Source organism: Anguilla rostrata, chromosome 4 (genome assembly GCF_018555375.3).
Source record: "Anguilla rostrata isolate EN2019 chromosome 4, ASM1855537v3, whole genome shotgun sequence".
Classification (NCBI taxonomy): domain Eukaryota; kingdom Metazoa; phylum Chordata; class Actinopteri; order Anguilliformes; family Anguillidae; genus Anguilla; species Anguilla rostrata.
In genome coordinates this window covers 60,548,908-60,567,860 of record NC_057936.1, presented here as the reverse complement: position 1 = coordinate 60,567,860, position 18,953 = coordinate 60,548,908, and the positions used below count along the sequence as shown (strand labels likewise).

The 18,953-nt window shown below is 47.2% G+C and overlaps 1 protein-coding gene across 3 annotated transcripts; it reads left to right on the top strand.

Annotated features, from left to right (window-relative positions):
* Window positions 1-47: 47 nt before the first annotated feature.
* LOC135253858 (uncharacterized) lies at window positions 48-4,941 on the top strand. 3 transcript variants are annotated; one of them, XM_064333673.1, is made up of 6 exons: window positions 48-796; window positions 2,534-2,642; window positions 2,908-3,027; window positions 3,664-3,742; window positions 3,970-4,103; window positions 4,392-4,941. In XM_064333673.1, exons 1-5 carry the CDS (start codon window positions 684-686, stop codon window positions 4,059-4,061), a joined length of 513 nt encoding a protein of 170 aa, XP_064189743.1. In that variant the 5' UTR covers window positions 48-683; the 3' UTR covers window positions 4,062-4,103; window positions 4,392-4,941. The 3 variants fall into 3 exon arrangements, with proteins under 3 accessions (XP_064189743.1, XP_064189742.1, XP_064189741.1); XM_064333672.1 differs by having other exon boundaries at window positions 49-796; window positions 4,389-4,941; XM_064333671.1 differs by having other exon boundaries at window positions 52-796; window positions 3,970-4,941.
* Window positions 4,942-18,953: the final 14,012 nt, after the last annotated feature.

The window sequence follows — 18,953 nt, the reverse complement described above, 5'->3', positions numbered from 1 at the left end:
GCAACCGTTTCCCCTTGCCCAATCGGCGAGCATAAATTCGCAAAGAGAATGAACCTCTCCACCAATCAGAGAGACACACCGTTTTTTTAGCTAAACACTCCGAGTCAGACACCGGCTTGAGGGAATTTGGCCTGTGTAATGGGTAGCCTGTCTGTGATTTTTCCGCAAGCCACTCTTGGAGTTCGCTGAGCTGGTAACCAGCCAAAAATGAGACGCAGTGAAGGAAGATTCGCTAGAGAAGTCGTGTGTATCGAGATAGTTCTGTATTTTCTCCTTGACATGGAGCTTGTGTAATTATGTGGGCTCTAATGACATGCAATTAACATGTGATTGATCTAACATGTGCTACGATATAAAATGAAAAAGTAAGATCGAAGTTGAAAAACCTACATAAAAATAGGCTGCACTTGAAAAAAGATCAATCCCTAAAATGGCCAAAACAATGGCCTTTTAAGAAATAGTTTTTGTAATTTCGCTATGCGACCTACAGGGTCCCTAAACCGGTCGGTCCTGTTAGGTTCCCAGTAAAACAGAAAATGGCATAATTTGATTTGTGCTGCTTCCTTTGGAGTGACGCACATGACGGTCCTGTGATCGCTTTTCATAAAAGTACGCGTTAGAACGTTTGGTTTTAGAACAGTGTACTAGACCTGACACCGTGGAGAATCCACGAGGATCTTAATATGAACAGAATCACCATGCGCGTGGAAACCTGTCTCTTCGTGTCCGCTCTGCTTTTGGGAGCATCCGTCCCTTCCACCGCTGGACCGCTCCACGCGCAGTGCAAAGTAGAATGGTAAGGTATAGGCTGCAGTTATTGTTCTCGTTCGTTTGGTAGTTGTGTTGTGTTTTTATCCTGGACAGTGCAGTTGGTCGGTCGGTCATATTATTAACCTTTACCATTTTAAGTCGTGTTCGCTACAAAGGTATTCCTGTGAATACATTGATGAGTTGGATATATATATATATATATATATATATATATATATATATATATATACACTACATGGCTAAAAGTATGTGGACCCTGGACACCGAACATCTCATGCAAGATTATGGACGTTACTATGGTTTTATTTTTCTTCTTTTTTTTTTTTTTGCTGCTGCTATAACAACCTTTACTCTTCTGGAAAGTCTTTCTGCTAAATGTTGGAGCGTTGCTGCAGGGATTTGCTTCCATTCAGCGAGAAGATCATTAGTGAGGACGGGCATTGATTGGGCCATTAGGTCTAGCCCACAGTTGGCTTTCCAGTTTTGACAGTTGGCTCCCAAATTGATCACAAAGTTGTTGGATGGGGTGGAGGTCAGGGTTCTGTGCAGGCCAGATGAGTTCTTGTGCACCATTCTTGACAAAACTATTTTTATATGGACTTTGCTGTGTGCCCGGGGGCATTGTCATGCTGAAACAGGAAAGAGCCTTCCCCAAACTGTCGTGGAAGCACAGAATCGTCTAGAACGTCATTGTATGCTGTAGTATTAAGATTTGCCACTACTGGAACTAAGGGGCCTAGCCCAAACCATGAAAAACATCCCCAGACCAAGGGGTGTCCAAATACTTTTGGTCATGTAGTGTACATTTAATGCCTTAAATACGCCTCTCAGATAGTTTAATTTTTAATTTTTTTTTTTTCGCTTTGGAGTGGGGTGGTTGTTGGGGGTTTAGCAATTAATCTACGTTCAGGAGAGCAATAAGGGCAACGTAGCTTGGCCTGGCTGAACTCGTTTCCTAGGACATAGCGCGCTAATCCGCACTCTCCTGTGCTGAGAATGGAGAGTGCAGAGACAGAGAATAATTGGGGGAGAGGGTTGTGCCGAAGGTCAAACCGAGGTGAAGGCTAAGGGAAGTGGTAAGGCTGAAGCCAGCCATTGTGACTGGGCCTGTAAGTGCATTGAGTGTGTCACATTGCCTTTGGTTTTGTCTGTAGAAATCATCCGTTACACGAATCCTCCTCTTTATCCCTCCTTTCTCTCCACACCCATTCTCTTTCACTTTATTTTTAGAACCCCCCAACCCCAACACTATGCATGTTTTCTCTATAGAGCTACAAAGTAAGACAAGGGGGGGTGGTGTCCTGCAGGCAGAACATTACTGCAAAGCCATTTCTTCCACCAGGTGGCAGTATTTGACAACAGAAGATGTTGCTCCTCTCTGTTCGGAAATGGACTCAGCTCAAGAGAACTTGAAGTATAGAACTTTTTCAGGTGCAGAGAAAGGTTGTAATCCAAAGAGAAAACTTACAATGCTGCCTAGAACACTCAGAGTAGGGGTGTAATGACCCATCGATATGGATCATTTTATCAGTTCAAAGGGCAATCCGATCTCACCCAGTGTCAGAACAGGAAAATGCCATATCTGAAGTAATAAGTATACCATCCAGGGATTTTTACTACACCACATTTATATAAAATTGTGCGTAACTTGTAACTCAGTAGTATGGAAGGGCCCTGATTCAGACAGAGCCATGGTGCTTCTGGCATTTTGGGGGTCCCCTGTATGAAATGTCAGTCTGTACCCCCCTTTTTCATGTTGCAGGTATTTTGGGGTGCCCTGCGGGGCGGTCTACGTGGCCCTGGTGAATCAGATAAAGAAGTGGGCCACCATCAGCAGCTGTGCAATGGGAGGGGAGAAGTGTCTCTACACCGTAAGGGTCTCCTCTTGGGGACGCCCCAACAGAGTCTGGGGTGTCGCCATAATGTAACCGTGGAAACAGCCTGTCAGAAGGCCACGCTCTTAAATTCAGCCATTTGAAAGAGCCACCAGGGGCTCAAATACAGTACTGGCACTAATTATGGAAACACTGCCTTTATAAATAGAGTTTGACCCCCTCTCCTTCCCTGCCTCCCTACCCCTGTCTCTCTCTATCCCACCTTCCCTCCCTCCCCCTCTCGCTCTCTCTCTCTCTCTAGCTGCAGTCGGCTAGCCTGCACTTCATTGCAGCTAAGCACACGGTTCCACTGAGGAAGTATGTGGATGACCTCAGCTTCCGCCTGGTTCCCTACAAGCTGTTCACCCACTGCCGTGTGGCGGTAAGAAGGCTTCCCATTGGTTTAGAACAGCAGGGCAGAAAAACATCACAAGTCACATGTTCCAGGGACCGGAAATGCCTATAACAGAGTGCATGTGTGTGTTGTTGTGTTTGTGTGTGTGTGTGTGTGCATGTGCATGTGTGTGTGTTTGTGCAAGTGCACCTGTGTGTGTGCCCATGTACGTGTGCTCAAGTGTGTGTGCATGTGCAGTGACCAACCCAAAAACCCTCTTTATTTGGCATATTTCCCATTTTTTTTAAATGTGCTGACTGCTGACTGTCTTAAAACTGCTATTATTTCATAACTGTCATGAAGTTTCCTTTATTTAGTGACCATCCTTAAATTTGGCTGTTTAGTATGGTTAACAGCTTAAACAAAGGCCTTACTTCTGTTGTTGTTCACACCCGATTCCTTCTCACTCAACTGCTCTTAATGTGGTTGTGATAACCATGCATGCATATAGAATAGGTTTTGGTAAATAAATAAAAAACCCCAAAAAAACCTTTATTCTGAAAATCAGTTTCCACTCTGTGCCAGTTAAGTGATTTCACAGTATCACATGCCTGACATTATCAAATGTGCAGATACGCTTTGTTAGTTCATGATCTCTGTTAACTGGAGCCATTTCCTTGCCAGGCCATGTCTGTTTCTGAAACCTGGTATGCCATCCGTGACCACGGCACCAACTACTGCAACCTCTACAACCTCATAGATGGTAAGAACACGTGTGTGGAAAGCACCAGGCATCCCTGCAGTCTGGCACTCTACAGCCACGTTTTACTGTGATGTCACAAAGCCATGACTCACTGTGATGTCAAGCAGCAGCATCTCATTGTGATGTCACGCAGCCTTGCTTCACTGTGACATCACACAGCCAGTGTGACCGCGGCGATGCTTTGCCTTGGTTTTGATGCTGTCCCTGCCTCTTTGTGTTGTTGCTAGGTAGCAGGCTTAACGAGGCTCCTGGGTACACAGAGATTACCAGCGAGTTCATCTGCACTCAGCGATCATCTGCTAACTGTACAGTGTACTGAGAATGATGGCATCATCTGTATGGTGCACTGGCACTGAGACTGGTAAATATGTCCGACTGGCACTGAGACTGGTAAATGTGTCCTGGCACTGAGACTGCTAAATATGTTATACTGGCACTGAGACTGGTAAATGTGTCCTACTGGCACTGAGACTGCTAAATATGTTATACTGGCACTGAGACTGCTAAATATGTCCTACTGACACTGCTAAATGTCATATTGTCACCTCCAACTGAGGTTGAAAATCCAAGTTAAGAAAGTTAAAGTCCTCCCCAGTATTTTGTTCCAATCACCTGGATTTGCTAATTAGCACAATTCTTCCATCAGCAGGGAGGGAGCTGGGCTGAGCTCATGGGTGGAAGAAAACACACGGCCGGACTTTTACTTTCTGACCCCTGGACTTTCCACCTCTGCACACCTACCTCACCTACTTCAGCTCTATAAATACAGTCAGGCGGGCTGCCAGAGTCCCTTTACCCAAACGCGCCCCCCGCTTGCATTATGAGACACATTTCTCACCCCCTCCCCACCCCCAAAACCCTTTGACAATGGTGACGAAAAGGAGAAGGAGGGCGTGCATCATTGTGTCAGGAAATAATCACGGTTTGCGGTTGTGCTTGGCCTTCCAGTTAATGTCTTAGAGACATTTTTTTTCCCCCAGTAAATGAATTTAGCGCGTGTTTGATGACAGACATTGTGAAAATTGCGCTCCGCTGTCCTCAGGTAGCTCCTGGCCGATGGCTTAACTTTGTTACGCGTGCTCTGTACCACATATTTTGTCTTTTCGCTGGTTTTGATTTCACGCACTGACATGTTTAGGATGTTTTTGTTCCCCCTGAATCAATAAATTGCCCAATAAGACCCTGCAACTTGGAGTGGACTAATGAAAGTAGTGTTGATTTTTCTGTGGTTCAGAGTTTCAGTTTATACTGTGAAATGAGCACACGCACGCACGCACACACATGAATGCATACACACACACTCACACACATACATGCAGACACACACACACATGCACGCACGCACACACATGCATGCACACACACACACATGCACGCGCACACACATGCACGCACACACACACACACACACACACACACACACACTCTTTTTTGTAAATATAGCTCTCTGTGTCTCTGGGGTATAAACTGAAGCATACAGATGCATCGTTCTTTTTGACATATAAACTAGTTTTTCTCTTTAAAGCGATGGTGCCGGTGGAAAAAAACAGAAGAGACTTGGAGCAGTGTGAATTGCAGGCCAGGTTTTATTAGGATAGCAATATGCTCAGCGGGGCATTGCCATCAATCACACAACAGATCGCTGGTTCGTCAGCAGCTGTTGTGTGCCCTGTCTGGGGTAATTCTCTCAATCACCAGTAGATGGCAGTGTCAGCAAACCTCTTCTTGCTCCCGATTTCATTTATTGTCCACAGAAATTGATTTTTTTACTTTCCCAATTTTTTAAAAAAGAAAACAAAAGATAAATCAGAGCTGTTTTTATTTTTTAATTACGAAGATGAAATTTCAATCAATAGAGAAGAATAACTTGTAAAAATAAAAGAAACGTTTTTTTAAAGAAACATGAAACAGTATGTGAGGTTTGAATTTCTGATGAAAGTTAAGTCTAAGTCTAACGGGCTTTCCATGAAGATGGATGCAGGTTGGGGCGAGGTGGGGTTGCCATGGATGCAGGGTGGAGTGAGGTAGGGTTGCCGTGGATGCAGTGTGGTGTGAGGTGGAGTTGCCGTGGATGCAGGTTGGGGTGAGGTGGAGTTGCCGTAGATGGAGGTTGGGGTGAGGTGGGGTTGCCATTGTCACTGAGAGGAGGGCGTGAGGAACGGTCCATGGCAGTTTGCCCAACTCTACTGTTGCAGCCTTGTGTGAGACTGAATCATTAAATTGAATGGCTTCAATGAATCAATTAGTTAACCTGACTTGCAATGAATAAACCAACTTGCCTAAACTGCATCAAATCAATCAAACACTGGATTCAATCAATATATACATCAACTAATTTAAACTGTGTCAATAATAAGGATGGGCATTTTACATTTGTTCACAAATCAGGCAATTGCATGATGTACTTGATCAGTCGTCGATTACTCCTGGAGATTAAAGCCTGGAATCACTGCACAGCAATGTGCAGCAGTATTCTCAATGCATAAGGTGAAACAGTCACAGTGCCATTTGATATTCAGAATTCATTCACAACGTTATGTTGTAACAGAAAAAAAATGAATATAAAAAATAAATGATTACACGAAAAACATTGCTCAAGATTGTTTGGGCCTGTTATCTTAATGAACAAAACAAGGCGATAGTGCTTAGTGCTGATAAAAACAAAGGAGCTTACTGTAGCCTAAAAAACGTTTACACTGGCCTGAGCAACACAAAATCGAATGCTAAGCCTTCTCCAGTGAAATAATGAATAAAATAAGTTAAACCAAAATACAATAGGCATTACAAAATAACACGTAGCTTGGCGAAATTGACTCTGGGCAAAACTAGACTGATATTGTAAATCGACCTGAACGACTTAAATCAGTTAACCAATCAATCAGTTAACCAATCAATCAGCTAACCAATCAATCAGTTAACCAATCAATCAGTTAACCTCACCAGCGGTAATCTATAAAATCAATCCACTTGCTGAAACTGCTTCAACAAAATCAATCTTAACCTGAATGGCTTCAATCAATCAATCAATCAATCAATCAATCAATCAATCAATCAATACATCGACCTGCTACAGTCAATCAGTTACCCTACACTGCACTGCACTACATGTTTGTCAAGCAGACATGGAACAAATAGGAAGATGCACGGAAAAGGTTTGCGGACAGCGCCTCACCAAAACCATAACCTGCGTTAACGTGTCAGTCACACCCCCCCTGTCCCCCCCCCCCCCTGATTCTGCCGTCCCCGGGTCAACCCCGGCTCTGAACGTCACAGGCCACCCCTGATTCCCCCTCCCGCTGAGGTCACGACCCCCCCCCCCCATCCCCCCCCACCACCCCCCCCCCCCCCCGGCCCAGCCCCCAGCCGCCCGCTCAGGAGGGGGGGGAACAGAGCACCGAGGCTCAGGCATTTAGCGCTGCGGAATATTGCAGAGATTTTTCATTTCTACGGGCCCATTAGGATACGGGCTGTGTCACATATTAAAGCTGAAGGGCACCCTCTTCTGTCCTTCTTAAAAAAGTTTAATAAAACAAAATGGAGCTCTAAAAGCGCCGGGGAGCGCAGACTGCACAACCCCTCCGCACCTCCAGGGTTTATGCACGATGGCCTTTACAGCAAATGGAGAGAAAGAAGAAGAAGGAAAAAAAAGAGAGTTTCTGTCATTTGTCCCTTTCAGACAGAAATACCGTCCAACTGCACACTTTACTACCAGCCGAGTATCTGAATATTTTTCTTTTCTTTGTTTTTTATTTCTTTTCTTTTTTTTAGTATTAACGATTCAGCTATTCCAGCACTTTGTAATCCAGTCCTGTAGAACCTTGGTTCTGCTTGGTTTCTAATTTTCGCTTAGCAACCAGTTCAAACCCAAGACCCTAGAGACCAGGTGAGGTGGTAAGTCAGCTGTGTCATGAACAGCTAAAATGAACCAATGAAGTTGAGTGAGTAAGCAGCAGACCCTGTGGCTCTCCGGGACAAGGGGACTAGGCTCCTGATCTATATGACCTTGAACCTAGCCTGGGCTCAGAGCTGATTCTAATGTTCTCTGAAGGTTAATCCTAATGTTCTGTCAGCGTGAGACATGCAGAGAGCCAGTAGTTGAACAGTGCCCTGTCACACATCAGTAAACTGGCATGATGGTTCCTGTATATTTCCTCTGTCCAAAATCCAAACATGTAAAATCATGTGTGTTTGTGAGTGGGTGTGGGCAGGTGTGTGTGTGTGTCTGTATGTGTATGAGTGTGTCTTTGGGTGCATGTGCATGCCTCTGCGCATGCATGTGCACGTGCGTGCATGTGTGTGCATGTGTGTGTATGTGTGTGCGTGTGCATGTGTGTGTGCGTGCGTGTGTGTGTGTGCGTGCATGTGTGTGAGTGTGTGCGTGTGTGTGTGTGTGTGTGTGCATGTGTGCACGCGTGTGTGTGTGCATGTGTGTACTCCAGGTCCAGCCCTTGTCCTATTTTGATATAATCTGTTGCTGATGAAAGGGCACAAACCCTCAGTAACCAATCAAAAGAGCGTGACCCCAGCGCGACCCCAGAGGACCGGGGACCGGCGGTCCGGGACCGGCCCTCGGGCCAGCAGGGCAGCGGTAATTAGCGGCTCTATATCGAACAATATTGAAAAGCGCAACAATAACATGCAATAAATCATTCTGAGACTTGCACTGGATATGGACTTTCAAGGGCGAGCGGTGTATCCTCTTAAGAGCCCAAACAACAGGAACCTGCCAGCTTTCTTGTTATTCTTCTTTTTTTTTTCACCTGTCTTTTCTTTTTTTTTCCTTTTTTTTTTTTTTAAAAGGTCCCATTTTTATTTATTTTTTTTGTTCTTCAGATGGGTGTTAAAGGGCAAACTCTCCCTCAATCATCGCATTATGAGGGGTGCAGGTGTGTGGAGGTAGGGGCCTTTGTTTAGTCTAACACTAGTTAAAGCATTAACTAACCTGAACAAGGAATGAACTAATCCATTCGCATTTATTCATGTTAACTATGCCATAAGCAGATTTATAATAGGAACTAGATTTTGAACAAGTAGTATTTTTTTAGATGCAAATAACGTCTTCATGCAAGTCACATGATCCAAACTCCCCGCACCACTCCCCCCCCCCCCCCCCCCGCACCCACGGTTCATTCGTAAGGGCCGCCGAGATCCTAAAATCCCAGAGTCGGCTCTGTCCGCTGGTGTGGGAGAGCGGCTAGCTCGGTCTGGCACTGCCGCTGTAAGTAATCAGGAGAATGCGCCTGCATTTCCCCTTTAATGGAAAAGAGCATCTGCTAAATTAGCGTCACGTAACGATGACCCCTTTCCGAGCGGTATTCTCTCAACTGCCAGGAGCACAGGTAAAAAAAAAAAAAAATGCCATTGCTAACTGAATGTTTTGAGTTATAAAGAATTCTCCGTTGGCCATGAAAATGCAATGTTGCACACACAAAGAGAGTTAGGCGTTTGGTCTTTATGGCTTCTATTCGAAACTCAGGGATTGATTTGACACTTCATCAAACTTCCCTCAGAGTTTGCTGCTATGAGGTACGCGTGAGGCAGGCGATAAATAAGACAAGAGGTATTATAGTCAGGGAAAAATTGGCTGCTATGGTAACTGACCTTCACCTTTTTATTTATTCTTTTTGGTTTTTTTTTTTTTTTGGTTTTCGTCAATGAGAAAGTAAGGTTTTCAACATCCTGAAAGAAGTCATCCATAACATTTCGAGACCATAAGAGACAAAATCTATCAGCATGGGTATTTAAATAAATAAATGCATATATATATGAGAGAGAGAGAGAGAGAGAGAGAGAGAGAGAGAGAGAGAGAGAGAGAGAGAGAGAGAGAGAGAGAGAGAGAGAGAGGTGTGAGTGCCCTTTAGCACAGATTAATGTATCATTTCATCGAGGGAAAGTAATAAGATGTCCTCGTTACACATGCCCCCACCCCCACGCTGGGACAGTTCATATCGCTCCAAATTAGAATGAATAATGTTGGCGTGGGAGTCCTGGCATATCAGGGTTCTGATGGGGGGGAGGGGGGGGGGGCGTTTTAATCTGAGCGGCTTTAATGAAACAACCCCCACCCCTCCATCACACCATACCCCCCAAGCCCCCCCCCCCCCCTCGCCCCCATGTATGATTTCATTTTGCCACCCTGTTAATGGCCAGGGAGGTAATAATTACATTCAAACATTAATTTGGGGAAAGACAGGGGTATGAATCATGATGGCTGGCCCACCAATACAGACAATCACACACACACACACACACACACACACAACAGCACACATTAAAACATGGATACACGTGCACACGCACGCACAAATGCGCACATTCACAGAATGCCTCCATCTCTCATCCTGTCAAATCAGAGGAATTAGAATGACAAACAATTTCAATTCCTCCACGAAGGGGCTTTCATTACAGAGATGCAGGGGGTGGGGCGGAGCTGGGGGGAGGTATTTGGGTGGGGCGTAATGAAAGTGAAGGATAGTATGTTGTTTGTTTGTAAGGTGTGGATGGGGAGGATAAGGGGCACTGAAAATACCTTTCGACAGGCGACCTGTCGAAACTGCAGCTAACACCCCACAGGCCACACACAGTACTACAGGAGAGTCACTGACTATTTTACACCCTAGAGGCCACACACTGTAGTACAGGAGAGTCACTGACTATTTTACACCCTAGAAGCCACACACTGTACTACAGGAGAGTCACTGACTATTTTGCACCCTAGTGGCCACGCACTGTACTACAGGAGAGCCACTGACTATTTTACACCCTACAGGCCACACACAGTACTACAGGAGAGCCACTGACTATTTTACACCCTACAGGCCACACACAGTACTACAGGAATGGTAAAAACTCCCCAGTGAGGAAATACAGTCTAAGGCTCCTGTAGGATCTCAGTATCTTACCTGTCCATTCACACAGTTTGTCGGCCGCCTGATTCTGCCTGACAGGATTCTGGGTAATGATGTTTACACCCCTGCATTTGTCACAAAAATAAATTAGCCTCTGGAGCCTCCCAGCATCCAACCAGAGAACGATATCTGATATCAATATGTTATAAATCATTATGATACATAAGCCAAGAGCCAGAAGAAGGAAGAGAGGTAAAATAGATATTGTATAGATACAGTAATGTTTGAACAGTCTGCAGTTTGGAGGACTTATGTAAAGGTGTTTCTGGAAGAACTTCATAAAGAATTTACAGTGGGAGAAAGAGAAAGAGAGTGAGAGAGAGGGAAAGAGAGGGAAAGAGAGGGAGAGAGAGAGTGTGTCTGGGGAAGAGGGAGGGATTGACTGATGAAACGATGCCGTCAGTTTTCTCCGCCACAAGATGAACCCCCATCCCAGAAGGAAAGGGAATGTGCTGGATTCCTTCAGGGTCTATGGTGTGGGGAAGGGGGGAGGGCATTGTGGAGGGGTTGACATTTGTCGGTACTCAGGAGACAAGGCCTGCCTGTCAGGGCCGGCCAGTGGCAATGGCTTGGTTTGAAGGCTATGCCACACCTTTGCCATTAAAGACAGAATCGCCTTCAGGAGCCACGTCCTATGAGGGTGGCGCGGGGGGGAGGGTACAATGGTGGGGGTGGCGGAAGGCTCCCCCTTCCGAATAGACCAAGCATATCAGCAGCGCAAAGCCCTTTTTTGCCTCTGGAAAAACGCAGGTGCTTTACGCTTCAACAATGGTCCATTCAGGAGGCCGGCGCCATCGCTGTGATCTCCAGACCTGGGGCGCACAAAGGCGTGACCTTTACCTCCAGACCTGCGGACTCCAGCGCTGAGCGCGCGCAGGGCTAGCAGACTGCTGCACTGATGGGCTAGCAGACTGCTGCACTGACGGGCTATCGGACTCCTGCGCTGACGGGCTAGCTAACTCCTGCACTGATGGGCTAGCAGACTGCTGCACTGACGGGCTAGCAGACTGCTGCACTGATGGGCTAGCAGTCTGTTGCACTGATGGGCTAGCAGTCTGTTGCACTGATGGGCTAGCAGACTGCTGCGCTGACGAGCTAGCAGACTGTTGCACTGATGGGCTAGCGGTCTGTTGCACTGATGGGCTAGCGGACTGTTGCACTGATGGGCTAGCGGACTGTTGCACTGATGGGCTAGCAGTCTGTTGCACTGATGGGCTAGCAGACTCCCCCTCTGACGGTACCCTGGGACTTTTTTTCACAGCACAATCCTGTGCACGGAAACACGCCGCGGTCATGGTAACAACGATTATGCCCTTAAATGAGCGCACTTTCCTGCGTGTTGAACAGTGTCTCTCTGCTTATGCTTAATTACTCGGGGTCAGTCTACCTCTGAGAATCATGGGTAAATTGCTGGGGTCAGGGATGAAAGAACATCAAAAATGCATGTTTTGTTTTGTTTTTTTTTATTTTGTTTTTTTTTTTTATTTTTTTTTTTTACTGTAGACACATCCCAAACTGCGACTGCGTCTTGCCTCGCACCTCAGTGGGACAGCCTGGAGCGCAACCGAGCGATCGGCTGCGCATAGCTGGAGACAGCCCGGGGTGACAGCACCAGCTCTGGGAGCACATTAAAGAGCAGTGAAGGATGGTTCTGTAGCCACCGCTGCTGCCTGAAATCTGTTCAGTTTTAGTACAGAGACACTTTCAAAAAGGCACATTACAGAAGAAAAAAAAACAGGAAGTGGTTTAATAATTGCACAAGACAGAGCCTGAGCGGGGGGCCATCTCTCCCCCATCTGAATCTCTTCATCAAAAAACTGCAGTAGCTTCACGAAGATGCGGAGTTTCTCTAATGTTCTCTCCTGAGTGGCTGTCCCAGCATGCACCTGGGTGGGCTTATAGATGCGAACTGGAAATTGCAGGATGACAGAAGAGGGGAGTGTAGGAAAGAATTAAATAAAAGAGTTTGTCTTTGATTCAGCACTGTCCTTTTGCAGCACACGCGCCCGTCCCGGGCCAGTCACCAGGGGATTTGCCACCAAAAAGGTCATTAATCATTTAGATGTGCGTGTGTGTGTATGTGTGTGTGTGAGAGAGAGAGAGAGAGAGAGAGAGAGTAAGAGTGGATGAGTTGGTGTGTGTGTTTGTGTGTCTGTGTGTGTGTGTGTATGGGCGCATGTGTGCGTTTGTGTGTGTGTGTGATTGGGAGAATGAGTTAGTGTGTTTGTGTGGGTGGGTGCGTGTGTGTGTGTGTGTGTGTGTGAGAGAGAGAGAGAGAGAGAGAGAGAGAGCAGAGTTTAATAATACTCCATAACTGAATATTTTCCTGCTGGTGGTGGTGAAGGGGGATTCACAGACTATTCCTGGAGGTGGGGGCTGTCATTTTGATTGGCAGCTGGGATTTTGGGGACCGGTGGTTTGGGTCCAAGGGTGGCAGGATGCACTGCCAAAAAAGAGGTACATTAATTTTGTCCGGGGAGAAAAAAAAGAACCCAAACACGATCAGAGAAATATTACACAAGGCCACTCAAAAAAAGTTCTGTCTGAAGAACAAGACAAGGCCGGAATGTTTGTTTTCTTAGGAGCTTTTCCCATTATGCAGAAGGCAGCGCTGTAGTCAGTTCAGGTGCCTTAACCTTGAGTCCAAGTCCAGACTGAAGTAACCGGAACGCAAGTCTGAGGACCAGTCTAAGTCAGCAGTACAAGCCCAAGTCCATCTCCTTCCTCACCCCAGAAATAACGGTATGTAATGAACAACACTCATTGTCCCCCAGACTGTGCCCTGAAGCTCCATATGCCGTACAGACCCAACCAACTCATCATCATTCCCAGAGAATTCAATTTATTGGCATGCGCAGAGCACACTCGCATTGAAAAAAGGACATTCAGTAATAAGAACAAGTGGAGGCTTTTCAGAGTCGGTCGGACGGCGCGGGGGAATCGCGAATCGCGCAAACAGATCTCGACCCCCTTTACTTCCGCGAAACAGCAGCGAAGACACGCTCTCTTTAGCCTTTACCGCGAGGAAGGGGGGCGGGGGGGCGGGGGGGCGGGGGGGGGGGGGCCCCAAGCATGAATGTGAAGTGTATCGTTCAAACCCATCTCCTGGCCTTCCGGGAGGTCCTGTGGTGTGAGAAAGAGCGCCCCCTGGAGGATGGGGCGGGGGGGGGGGGCGGGAGAAAGGGCGAACGGTGGAAGAACACCGAGGCTATCGCTGGAGCTGATCTCAGGTCTTTTATTTTTTAGGGAGCCCTGGTATTTTCTCACAATGGGGGCGCGGGAACGGCGCGCGTTCCTCAGTGAGAGGGCGCCAAAAAAAAAACAAAAAAATCCGGAGCCATATCGCGGTTCCGCCCGGAGCTCCATTGAAACAGAGTCTTTGAGGGAGACACAAAGACCGTCCACGGCGGTAAAGGACTCTCTGCATGCCGTCAGAAGGGCCAGGGACCCGGGGGGGCGGAGCTTTGGCCTGTAATACCCGCCGACAGCAGCCTGGGTCGGGTCTTATTCATCAGGATCATAGCCTGTAATGAGCCTGACCTGGCTGCTCTTAACCTTACAGCGCTATGAGCCTGACCAGGCTGTTCATAACCTTACAGCACTATGAGCCTGACCAGGCCGCTCATAACCTTACAGCACTATGAGCCTGACATGGCCTCTTAACCTTACAGCACTATGAGCCTGACCTGACTGCTCTTAACCTTACAGCACTATGAGCCTGACCAGGCTGCTCATAATCTTATAGTACTATGAGCCTGACCAGACTGCTCATAACCTTACAGCACTATGAGCCTGACCAGGCTGCTCATAACCTTACTGCACTATGAGCCTGACCAGGCTGCTCATAACCTTACAGCGCTATGAGCCTGACCAGACTGCTCATAACCTTACAGCACTATGAGCCTGACCAGGCTGCTCATAACCTTACAGCACTATGAGCCTGACCAGGCTGCTCATAACCTTACAGCGCTATGAGCCTGACCAGGCTGCTCATAACCTTACAGTACTATGAGCCTGACCAGGCTGCTCATAACCTTACAGCACTGTGAGCCTGACCTGGCTGCTCTTAACCTTACAGCGCTATGAGCCTGACCTGGCTGCTCATAGCCTTACAGCACTATGAGCCAGACCAGGCCACTCATAACCTTACAGCACTATGAGCCTGACCAGGCCGCTCATAACCTTACAGCACTATGAGCCTGACCAGGCCGCTCATAACCTTACAGCACTATGAGCCTGACCAGGCTGCTCATAACCTTACGGCGCTATGAGCCTGACCAGGCTGCTCATAACCTTACAGCACTGTGAGCCTGACCAGACTGCTCACAACCTTACAGCACTGTGAGCCTGACCAGACTGCTCATAACCTTACAGCGCTATGAGCCTGACCAGACTGCTCATAACCTTACAGCACTATGACCCTGACCAGGCTTCTCATAACCTTACAGCACTATGAGCCTGACCAGGCTGCTCATAACCTTACGGCGCTATGAGCCTGACCAGGCTGCTCACAACCTTACAGCACTGTGAGCCTGACCTGGCTGCTCTTAACCTTACAGCGCTGTGAGCCTGACCAGGCCGCTCATAACCTTACAGCACTATGAGCCTGACCAGGCTGCTCATAACCTTACAGCGCTATGAGCCTGACCAGGCTGCTCATAATCTTATAGTACTATGAGCCTGACCAGACTGCTCATAACCTTACAGCGCTATGAGCCTGACCAGGCTGCTCATAACCTTACAGCGCTATGAGCCAGACCAGGCCACTCATAACCTTACAGCACTATGAGCCTGACCAGGCCGCTCATAACCTTACAGCACTATGAGCCTGACCAGGCTGCTCATAACCTTACAGCACTATGAGCCTGACCAGGCTGCTCATAACCTTACGGCGCTATGAGCCTGACCAGGCTGCTCATAACCTTACAGCACTGTGAGCCTGACCAGACTGCTCACAACCTTACAGCACTGTGAGCCTGACCAGACTGCTCATAACCTTACAGCGCTATGAGCCTGACCAGACTGCTCATAACCTTACGGCGCTATGAGCCTGACCAGGCTGCTCATAGCCTTACAGCACTATGAGCCTGACCAGGCTGCTCATAACCTTACAGCGCTATGAGCCTGACCAGACTGCTCATAACCTTACGGCGCTATGAGCCTGACCAGACTGCTCTTAACCTTACAGCACTATGAGCCTGACCAACTTTATATATAAATACGTGCATTATGGTAATCGTGATTAAAACAAAATAAGGAAAGGACTGCCGTAGCAGAACTCTGGCTATACTTCCAGGAAGTTATACCCACCAATCACTGTCTGATTGTTTCTGTTGGTTGGCAGCACCCACCAATCACTGTGTGATTGTTTCTGTTCGTTCGCAGCACCCACCGATCACTGTCCAATTGTTTCTGAACAGCAGGACTGGCTGTCTGAGAATTCCAGCAGATGCTGGATGGACTGGTGCACTTTTGGGCCGCGATTGTAACGTGAGCCACTGCTTTACCTGCATCTTCTGCAAAATTGTCGCTGCTCTTGGTTTCCATGGCGATGCTAGCAAGTGGCGTGGGGGGGCCGCAATTGTGACCCCCCCGCACACACTGTGAGTGCAAGAACAGCTGGTCCAAAAGACCTCAGAGATGGGGGTTAGGGGGAAACAACCTGCCCCCCCCCGGCTCACGGCCCCCAGACACCTCCTTCCCAGTCGTCTCTTTCTGATTTATTGCTTCATAAACCATTTTCCTCCAAAAAAAATTGACTTCCCCTCACCTTTCGTGATTGCCGTTTTTTTTTTTTTTTCCCTGTCTCTTCTCTTCTTTATGAACAAGACGGAGACTCAATTGATGACATGCCTCCACCTCCACCCCCACCCCACCCCCCCCCCACCCACCCCCCCGGTACTGGCGGTTTATGGGAGCCGTAAAAACACATTCTGGTACAAATAGAATCGGCAACTTCTGTCAGAGACAATCGCTCCGTCGTTTGATGGCCCGGGACACCTCATCTCAGAACACATATATAAACCCGTTGTCTTCTCTTGTGTGTGTGTGTGTGTGTGTGTGTATGTGTGTAAGACAGAGTGAGAGAGAGAAAAAGAGTGAGAGAGAGACACACACACACAACTGTATGGCATAGGCAGTACAATTTGTAACTTCATGCCGCAATCTAAAGGAACGGTGTGAGAGCGCAAATTCATAAATTCATCACTGTTTACTGCCGTGTCATTTACTATTCACAGTTTTACTGAATCCTTACAGTAAGCTCATTCGTGTTATGTTCTCCTGTTTTCTTTGACTGAATGTCATGTGTGTGAATCTATCTGTGCTTCGGTAAGCTTTCTCATGTCATACCATAGCTTGTCAAGCTATTTGAAAATTATCGAAAGACAGAGAGAGAGAGAGAGAGAGAGAGAGAGAGAGAGAGAGATGATGTTCCATGGTGGAACTCATTCATTTTTTTCTCCTGTTGCGTTCTGGGAAGGCTTGTGATGGTCTTTGTGAGTCCTGTCATGTCCCTTTGACCAATTACAGTCTGACCGTTTTGCCCCCCCCCCCCCCCCCCAACCATAGTGCCATCCCCACCAACCACAAATGGGTGAAAGGCTTTATTAATCTCTAGCAGTACCATCAATAATTCAAGGCAGTCTTGATTGGATGCTAGTTTTAGAGATGAGCTAGCTCCCCACTGTGCAGATGGTCATATCGTGTGACCTTCTTACAAACACCGGGCCCCGAGCCCCTGATATTGGGGTACCCCAAGGGGAGCAGCGGTCTGCCATCACTGCTCCCCTCCTCCCCCTCACCCCAGAAAAAAAAAGCTTAAAAGCAAGAAGAAAGAAATTAGCGACTTTTTGGTCCAGGCTATGAACCACTGCGAACCGAGGAACTCGATCACATTCATCTTGGTCATCGGGCGAGACTCCACGCTTTTAATTAATAGCTGGAGAATCTGCTTTGTCTTCCAAAAGGATGAACTGTAATTGTGCAGCGAATTAGAGGGCTTAATGAAAGCAGCCAGGGGGCCCATTCATCAAGGCCAACAAGGGAAAGCAGGGGCTGGCAGACTGGGAGAGCCATCCACTTAGCACAAGGCTGAAATAGAGCACCAGGAGGAGGAAGAAGAAGAAGAAGAAGAAGAAGCATTTATGCCTGTGGGGAATTTTTAGGGAGTTTTGTTTGCTTAAGAAATGCCTTTTAATAAATGGTGGTGGCCTTGTTTTCACAGTGTCCATGTCTTATGTTTTGGGCTTTCTAGGTTTTGGGGGGTAGGGGGGGGGGTCCATTCTTTTTTTTGGTGAATGGTGTGTTTTGGTGGGGGGGCATATTTCTGAGTGTTTCTGTGGGGGGGCATATCTCTGAGTGTTTCTGGGAGGGGGGGGGGGTGGCGCATGTAACACGAGAGCCATAGGACCTGGCTGGGGACTGGAGCAGCCTGTGAAATATCTGCCCTCTCCAAGTAACTGAAGGAAAAGATTTCTCAACTGAAAAAATGGCGTCCACTTGCCTGTACGTACCGGTGTGTGTTATACCGAAGTGACGGATGTGCTGATACTAAAGTCATTTTCTGTGAACAGTGCACCCCCTAAAATGTGCGTTCACTCCTAGAGCATGACATGTTCATGTCTCTGCCCATTAATCTCCTCCAGGACTGCCCTCGTAGACCACAGTCCCAGGCCCTGCTTGTTAAAGGCTGCAATTGTTAACAGCGACTGCACGGACACACACACACACACACACACACGCACACGCACGCACACGCACATATACACACACACACACACACACATACACACACACACACACACAACACATCACACACCACACGCACAATAACACACACCCCAACACACACGCAGCAACCATATAACACACACACACACACACACACACACACGCACGCACACGCACATATACACACACACACGCATACATATAAACACACACACACACACACACAACATGCACACACGCAAATACACACACACACACACACACACACAAACACACCCACACCCACACGCGCACACACACACACACACACACAGGTGTGCACGCAATGTAGTCACCATACTTCGGCGATGATGTCAGCCACAAAAATACATAATCATTATGAAACATGCTGCCTAATAAAATTCACCTCTCGGGGGAAACCATCAAGTCTTTCCTTCATTTTATTCCTTTCAATAAAAATACAGGAACGCCATAAAGGCTCAGATAAATCTACCATGCTCATAAAACATTTTAATAATACAGACAGGAAGCAGAGGGAGATTAGAATGATAAAGACAGGAAATAATTGAATA

Bases quoted from the DNA above. Each gene is read 5' to 3' on its own strand.
- LOC135253858 (XM_064333673.1), top strand. From the start codon at position 684: ATGAACAGAATCACCATGCGCGTGGAAACCTGTCTCTTCGTGTCCGCT. The intron at 2,643-2,907 runs GTAAGGGTCTCC...CTCTCTCTCTAG, and splicing joins GGGAGAAGTGTCTCTACACC to CTGCAGTCGGCTAGCCTGCA. The intron at 3,028-3,663 runs GTAAGAAGGCTT...TTTCCTTGCCAG, and splicing joins TCACCCACTGCCGTGTGGCG to GCCATGTCTGTTTCTGAAAC.